Raw genomic sequence first — 8,275 nt, 5'->3', positions numbered from 1 at the left:
GAGACTGTTGTACAGACGTTGAGTGACCAAGTCGTGGAGGCGTTCAACCCGGACTCTCCAGAGGACTCAGTGGTGATTTTCCTGTGGGTGTGAGTGGATTACTCAAACCATGAGGACGACGTGAAGCTAGAAGCTAACACAGCGGCTAGTTTAGCTCACAGTGACTGTACGAGTTAGCAGCAAGCTACCTATTCAGCAGTGACTGTGGGGAAAGGAGCGTGGAGCTGCAGACGACGAGCGAACACCGCGACATCGGCAGTGACGGGGTTTCGTTTCCTCCGGACGGATCTTCTCCTCAACTCACCTCTTCTCCAACCACCAGCCCATCCCAAGCGACATCCAGGCCTGTACCGATGCACTAAAGGGGTACCCAGGTTTATTTGAAGTAAAGTAATAAGTGCCGGCTTTAGTTATCAGGTGTGTGGGTCCACATATTGCATTTCAGTGAATTTGAGTGAATTGAAGGTTCTGCATTGATATTTTTGGGTTAAAAAGTCTATTGATATCTGTGAATATTTGTGATAGTGTTTCACTAAAACAGAACAAAGGATATTTTTATTTACTGTGTTTACCTGAAAAGAAGAAACAGGGTTATTTCAGTTATTACATTTCTTGCAAAAGAGGTATAATTCCTTTGTTGTGTTTCCTGTGAAAAAAGGGACAATTCAGAGTTTTTACCTTAAAAAAGGGGAATTTATTGTGAAGGTTTAACGACAAAAAGAACATTTATATTTTTATTTTATTGTTATATTGCATTAATCATTGCATAAGTAAATAATTGAGAACTTATTTTCTTAAAACCGTGTGTGGTGTATTTCATTTACTTACCTTTAATACACAGAGACCTGAGGGGTGAACATCTTTATGAAAAACAGGTTAAAGGTGAATTTATAAGTAAGTTAAAAACAGTTCATGTGTGTACTTTAAAACAAGAAAAGAGAGATTCAAAACTAACATTAAAACTGAGTTAATCAGGGTTAAAAATAGTTGATAAAGAACCCAAAAGCCCTGCCCTTATCACCATGACTACCAAGGGGAGCGCTACAAACAGAATATCATAATTTTCACTGGCGCTCAGTTTAGAAAGACCAGGAAAGGTGTTCTTTATTTAGATTATCAAACAGACAAAGAATCATTGGTGGTTTGTTTCTGACTGTTAGCTGTAGCATTAGCAGCGTGGCCACTCATAGGCTGTCTATAAAGGTGGACAATGCTTCTCTATTTATCCAGAAATGAACTACTACAGCACGTGATGGCATCGTTGAGGGGCACTGGGTTTTAACTATCAATCAAGCCGTTTCACAGTTTTTTTGTATCATCAAATTACGAATTAAATCAAATTTATCGGAACAAACACTTGGACAAACATCAGTGTAATGAGAACAGCCTAAACAAAAAAGTGCTGGTAGATGGTAGAGATACTTTTAGATTGAGAGTTAGTTTAGTCCACTCTTCTCCAATCTTTGTCCAATCTTCTCCTCTGACTCTCAGCAAGAAAGTCAATGACCTCATTTCCAAAAATAGCTGATTCTTCTACTTGTTTTTTCTACAGTCAACATTTTCAACTTATCTGCGATCGACCATTTTGTCATTGCAAGCCTTAATTTTGTTTTTTTATATCTAATTCCTCTCAAGTCTTGTCATCTTCAGTCAGCAATCATTAGTTGTGTGTTGCTCCTGTAATGAGCTTGATTTTGCACATGTAGAATGTCCACATGCTGCCCCACCGCTCCGCTCAGTGTTAACAATCCTTCAGGGAGTCTGGGTGCAGGTAAATCACAGACGCTGTGTGTAGTGACTGAGCTGCTGCCCAGAGGCTGCGGGGCCACCGTGGTGTCTCAGAGCAGGACAACATCAAAGCTCTTGATCCAGAAGAGCCTGAGGCTACGAACAGCCCAGAGCTCGTGACTGACAGAGGAGCTGCAAGATGAATATCTGAGACAAACCATTATAGTGATGTTAGATGGGCCTTTTGTCTGAGCTTTGTTTGTCTGTGTTAGAACTGTGTTAGAATCTCCCACTTTCAGGTTTAAAAAGATTAACAGTTCACTATGCCACACAGCTCACTGACTTACTCAGTCAAATGATGGAGCGGACAGCAGACCTCGTACTGAACTCTGAAAAAAACTGGAACAGTCACAGTCCTGTTTTTCAGTTTGTTGCCATATTTAAATCTTTTGAAGTGTTTATTTTTGTCTATAGCTTTTGCTCTCCACAACAGGCAACATCCATTGATCCTCAGGATGTGAATGATTAACTTGTTCCTTTGCATAATTATTTAAATGTATTACATCTACACGATTAGAAGGTTGTAGTCATGAAAATAAACTCCTTCACTCGAGATTCTTTTTTTATTTTTAAGGATCAGGCTGAATCAAGTTATGTTTTTGTTAGTATAGCAAACCTCATGGAAAAAGTCAAAACTGTCTCCAGCTTTTTTTGACCTTTTCCACCTGCCTTTGCCTCATAAACCCCAGTGCATTACTGGAAAAATAAACTGAAAAATAATAATTTAAAAAGCAAAAATAATTACCTTTAATGCACTCAAAATGTTTGTGTATACTGCATTTGTTTGGGACTATTTTCCGTGGTGCCGCTTTGTCGAGACGACTTTTTCCAAATGTATTTCCAATTATTGATTTTATATAATATTATTGATCAGTCATTTTACATTACATTTATCCAAAGCGACTTACATTTTTTTAGTACACTCAACATTCATGAGGGGCCATTTAGGGGTTCAGTATCTTGCCAAGGACACTTCGGCATGCAGATGGGAGAGAGTGGGGTTTGAACCGGCAACCTTCTTGTTGAAGAACCACCACTCTAACCTCTAGGCCACACATCCCATTTCATTAATACATATCGTTCAATCTATCATATCTATATCTTTAACCATTTATCGTTTAAAAACCAGTTATTGTAACTATTTAAGTGTTTTTCGTGGTCTGATCATAATTTATATTTTGTCCAACCAGTTGAGCTACTGTACTGTCCCTATGCAACAGCTGGAGCATATTTATATAGCACTTATAGATCTGTTTTTCCAGTGTAATCGTCCAGTCAAAGCAGTTTGAGACACATTCACCCATTCCGGTTCACCTTCTCTTGTACTATCACACATCATTCATACACATTTTGGGGTTCAGTGTTTTGCCCAAGGACACTTTGAAATGTGGACTGGAGGGATCGAACTTCTGAGCCAAAGCCGCCCAGTCTGACTCAAAACTTGATGAGTTCATGCTGATGGAGGTTTATGAATTCTGTCCAATGAGCTCTGTAGCTTAGAGGAATCAGCTTTTTCAGGCTTTGAATATGAACACATTGCTAAGAAAGACAAACCCATTTTTGTGTTTTAGTTTGGCTTGGATTTATTAGATTTATAAGTCAAATTACATATCATTGACATGTTTTTCAGTAAATCCATTATTCCTCTTGCCTTAGTTGTGAAAGAATATAACGAAAACTTGTACTTTTGATTGAGCTACTTTATTTGTTTAAATGATAACTATAATAAGAAGCGTTGTGGTTAGCATCTATAGAGCCTGTTGATCCTCATGATGTCCCAGTAGGACATGCCCTGCCTCTGGCCGATCCGGACGTTGGAGTTGGGGATGGGGGTGATGCTGTCCCTCCCCCGCTGGATGGAGAAGGCTGTTCTTCCGTAGTGCATGATGGAGGAGTAGTCATAGGGAGTGTTCAGGTTGTTGGTGTCCTTCTTGTAGAAGTTGTAGGCCATCCCCTGGTTGATGTTCTCCCAGTTGATCCTGACGTATCCGTCGCGGTCGCTCCTGGTCTGCTCGTGGTTGAAGCCCAGAGCATGGTTGATCTCGTGCTGGATGATTCCGTTTTGGATACAGCCCCCCCTGCTGAGAGAGAGCACCTGTCTGCCTCCCACTCTGCCCAGAGAGGAGAAACATCCCCCTCTGTTCTCGATGCTGATGTAGTCGTACTGGTTCTGACGGGGGACGAAGCGGATGCAGGTCTTTCTGGCGAAGGCCTTCATGGCACGGTCGATCTTCTGCCTCTCCATGCTGCTGAACTCTCTGCTCAGGGTGAAGGGGACCACCACCTGACCGTTGGAGGCTTTCTTCCACAGGCAGCTCTGGGACCAGCACTTCATGGCGTTCCTGGTTCTTGGAGCAACCAGGTCTCCTTCCAGCAGAATCTCATCTGTGGCGTTGTTTGAGGTCAGAATACTGGTGGTGATGTCCATGGTGCCCTCAGGAACTTCTTCTTCAATTTCCTCCCATGGTGTCTCATCTATGGCGTTGTTTGAGGTCAGAATCTCGGTGGTGATGTCCATAGTGTCCTCGGGAACATCTTCTTCAATTCCCTCCTCCTGGAGAGGATGAGCCTGTGAGAGGCCGAACAGGAGCAGCAGTAGCAGGCTGACACTGGGAGTCATCTTCAGGGTGGGTGTGGAGGCTGTGGAGCTTCTGTGGAGAGGAGAGACTCCTGATGCTTTATGTTTGACTCAGTGCTGTCCAGGCTCTTTATACTCTTCTCTACAGGTGTGTCTGCAGGATTATCATGGGCTGGGGTCCAAACTGTTAGGCCTAAACAAACCTATGAAGGGAGGACTCCACGGACAAACCTACTTTTTAAACACAGCACCTAATCCAAAGTTGTTCTGTCTATTTGGTCTTTGTGTGTCAAATTACCCTTTATCTCAGCTGGTTTCATCTCCCTGCTCTTTACAAATGGCTTTTAGACAACCTTTACCGAGGCATATACGTATGTAAAAATCAAATTTGTGTGACCCAAATAGCATTCCCTCAGTTTTTGATGACCTAGGTAATTGAAATCCCCTGGGCACCTTCTATGACAAGCTGTTAAAGTTGTACCAAAAGCTGCGTGTCCCTCTGTGAGGATGATAGACGGCCTATTGAAACTCTTGCATATGTAGAAGATGGTAATAGGTTCCTGTGGGACATGTTGCTGTGGCCGTGCCCGAGATGGCTCGCTAGTCAGAAAAAAAGAAGAAGAACACTTAATTGTGTGTAACAGTCCAGTTCATTGTATAAAACCATCATGGCTGCCCATCCATTAGGGACACTCAGTGTGTATGCCATTATTATTTGTTTACAGACGCATAAATGCAAATGTGTTATTTTTTTTCATTAAATTTGTTTTCTATTGTGTAATGAATCTGGATTTTAATTTAAGCATCTTTCATTTTCTTCTTTACTTAATTATTCATTTAACTGAATGGGTCCAGACTGATAAACCATTTTAATTTATTTTCAGGTCTAATGCAGATTTTTAAACGTAAAGAATTAAATGTTTTCTTGGTTCATAGCAATATTCCCTGAATGTAATTTGTTCTCTCGTCTCTAGAATATATCAACTCTAATTTGTTCAATTTAATTATCACATATAAACCTACTACACCTCCCTTGAATCCTGGCCTCAAGTAAAGTGTAAAGATGAATCGTGAAAAGAATGTGTTTTCTCTCAAACACCCCCCTCCCTCTCTCTCAATCTCATCAGCCCTTGTGATTAAGGTTTGGCATTGGGGATTGTGCTGTCTTTTTTGAGAGATATTTCAGCTGCATTTCTGACACTCTGAAAGGAGAGGAAGATAAAGGAGGCGTCGGGGAAAAAACTCCTTCCCGTTGTGTGAGTCCTAGAGAGGGCCTTGAACCCTGCCATTCACGCCTTTCTCTCCATCAGCTGAGTCTAATTGCCAGAGAGGACAGGAGACCCCAGGCCCGATCGTTCCTTATCCTCTTTAGCGCTTTCAGGCGAGTGAAAGGCGAGCTTCTGCTTTTGATCTTTTCTCTGATTCGCTTTTTCTTCTCTGTCATCCCTACCATCCTCTCCTCAGGAGTGACACCAGCTCCTTTCACTGGCTGCCCCCGTCTCCATCTGCCCAAAATAATGACCAAGGCCCAGGCATTATTAAACAGAGGTGGAGAAGGGAGGTCAGCACTGAGAGAGGGAGAGGGGAGGTCTGGATGGGGACTCCAATCTCGTCTAAGCAGGGGTGCCCCCATTTCCAAATCTACTCGGTAGCCTCTCTGTGTTCCCCCAGATTCATCCCTTAAAGTTTTCATGCCCTTAGCTTGCAGAAAGCCCATTCTTTAGCAGAGCATGGACGTGAAGGCTCGTCCTTTCCCAGAGGCACTGCTACAATAAGACCCCAGGCTGTTTGAAACAATGGGGCCTGTGTGATCTCTCAGCCAGACTCGGGATGAGATGATGCCTTGCTTGCCAGTCCCATGGGAGGGTAGAGCCAGTGGTCATTGTTGACAGCTAATAGACAGCATCTTTCCACTGGCAGGCCCCCCAGCAGACTGTGTCATTTCAGGTTGCTTAATAACAACACTCTGGCCGGACCCACGCAGGAATTCCATCGAGAACAGCAGTTTGTTTGCGGATGAAAATCATTCCCCTCACAAATCTCAAAAGCCAACACTGGGGGGTGATTGGATGAATGCAGCCAGTGAGCAAAGGCAGCATTCAGTGGGGGAAATTCAATATAACATATGAAAAGAGAAACTGGTCATATGTCTGAATAGAGCAGAATAAGAAGCACTTCATTCAGCAGGAACAATAATACAGACGTTTTGTTTTTCTATGAGCGGAGCTGAGGCATACTGACAGCTATTAAACACGCCGACACACAGAGTGCAGAAAGACGAAACATAACACTGTGCAAATCCACTTTTCAGCACATATTTTAAATGCAAACATTGTGTTTTGAGAGAGTCAGATCAGTTTTAGAGATGATGTAACTGCTGTCATCTGGCTGACAGCTGGTCTAGTTTCCCGTTGGGATGAAGTACATGGGCTCTTTGGGAACGTACAGGGACACAAACTGTGGCTTTGACCGAGTGGATGTCCTCGTTTGACTTTTCAGACTGTTAACGCCCTCAGTGACACCTATGATGGACATATGTGACATCTGTCCCATTATTTGTGGTCATAATCCCAATATTATAATATATCAAGCATTAGCTGTAATGTTGTCAGAGTACCCAGCACTATCTGTGGTTCCTGAGGAGCGGTCAGGACACGTGGACATTTTCATCCCCTGTATGAAATAACAAAAGTCTTTCATGTACTCTCAGCAGAAGATATGGCACATCAATAATTTCCCTTCATCCATTTTACTTTTCTGGTGGTCTGAGAGAGAGCCACATTTTCACAACAACATGTAAAACTCCCGAAAGTCATCGTCCAAAAGCCCCATGCCTACAGACCCCCCACAAAAGACAGCTGTGCTTTGACTCCAACATTGTAATCTACTTTTCATGCGGAGGAAAGCAGAGTGAGAACTGAAGACAGAAATTCCCTTTCACATCAGATCTTTTACTTCAGTCTCAAAATATAATAGTCCAATAAAGTGTAGAGAGTAGAGTATCTTGCTTGATTATTATTAACTTCAACATTCATACAAGAAACCAAATTTTCACTTATGTAAAAATAATCAAATCGTGGTAAATTTCACCACTGCCGATAAGACACGATAAACCTTATTGATCCCACACACCGTAACAGTCGTTACTACAGCAGATAGTCAGAATGATGTAGATGAAAGAACATGTGAAAGTATAAAAAAAGAATAGAACTGTTCAACAATAGGAAATAGAAAAGATAAAATAAATACAAATAAAGAGTAATATGCTCCTTTCACAATACATGGAAATACTGGTTGGAATGAAATGTCCTTGAGTGCAGTTGCACTGGATGATTGCAAGAGGATGTCTAGTGTATTTGTAAGGTAAACAATATGAATAGGAGTATAAAAATGGTATGGGTATAAATTCACAGTTGTGGACTAAATAGCTGTATTCGTTATATAGTATAATGATATAAGGATATTATAATGTAATGTAAATAGTGTGAGATTTTTGCAGTTAATGTGTTTTTTTTCATTTGCTGTTTGTTGCAGTTGTATTTTTCTCTGTGCCTTCAGTGTTTGTGTTCCCCCCTGTTTTTGTATGTGTAGTAGTAGTAGTAATAGTAGTTGTAGTGTCAGTGAGTGGCTCAGGCCAGAGTGTGATGGATCCTGGAGTGCGGGCAGAGGCGGGGGGGAGAGGAGATGGAGGGTGGGAGGAAAAGGGCAGAGTGTTAGGTCAGGCTGATAGAGATGTCAGCGCTGCTTCAGTAATCTTGTGACGCCTAAGAGACCGGCAAAAAAAAAAAAAAAAGAGAGAGAGAGAGAAAAAGCAGGGAGGGAGCAGGGCAGCTGAAAGACCAGCGGCTTGCTGACAGCAGAAACAGGGACCACCCCAACAACAGCAGCAGGGGATGCTGGGAGGGAGGG

The 8,275-nt window shown here is 42.2% G+C and overlaps 1 protein-coding gene across 2 annotated transcripts; it reads right to left on the bottom strand.

Moving 5' to 3' along the window:
• Window positions 1-3,529: 3,529 nt before the first annotated feature.
• On the bottom strand, window positions 3,530-4,408 carry LOC128438265 (high choriolytic enzyme 1-like). 2 transcript variants are annotated; one of them, XM_053420776.1, is made up of 2 exons: window positions 4,322-4,408; window positions 3,530-4,222 (listed from the first exon to the last, which is right to left on the bottom strand). In XM_053420776.1, exons 1-2 carry the CDS (start codon window positions 4,406-4,408, stop codon window positions 3,530-3,532), a joined length of 780 nt encoding a protein of 259 aa, XP_053276751.1. The 2 variants fall into 2 exon arrangements, with proteins under 2 accessions (XP_053276751.1, XP_053276744.1); XM_053420769.1 differs by having other exon boundaries at window positions 3,530-4,408.
• Window positions 4,409-8,275: the final 3,867 nt, after the last annotated feature.

The sequence above is a fragment of the Pleuronectes platessa genome, chromosome 1 (assembly GCF_947347685.1).
Source record: "Pleuronectes platessa chromosome 1, fPlePla1.1, whole genome shotgun sequence".
In the NCBI taxonomy this organism is placed as follows: domain Eukaryota; kingdom Metazoa; phylum Chordata; class Actinopteri; order Pleuronectiformes; family Pleuronectidae; genus Pleuronectes; species Pleuronectes platessa.
The sequence above is the reverse complement of the archived record's forward strand: the minus strand, read 5'-3'. Positions and strand labels throughout refer to the sequence as shown.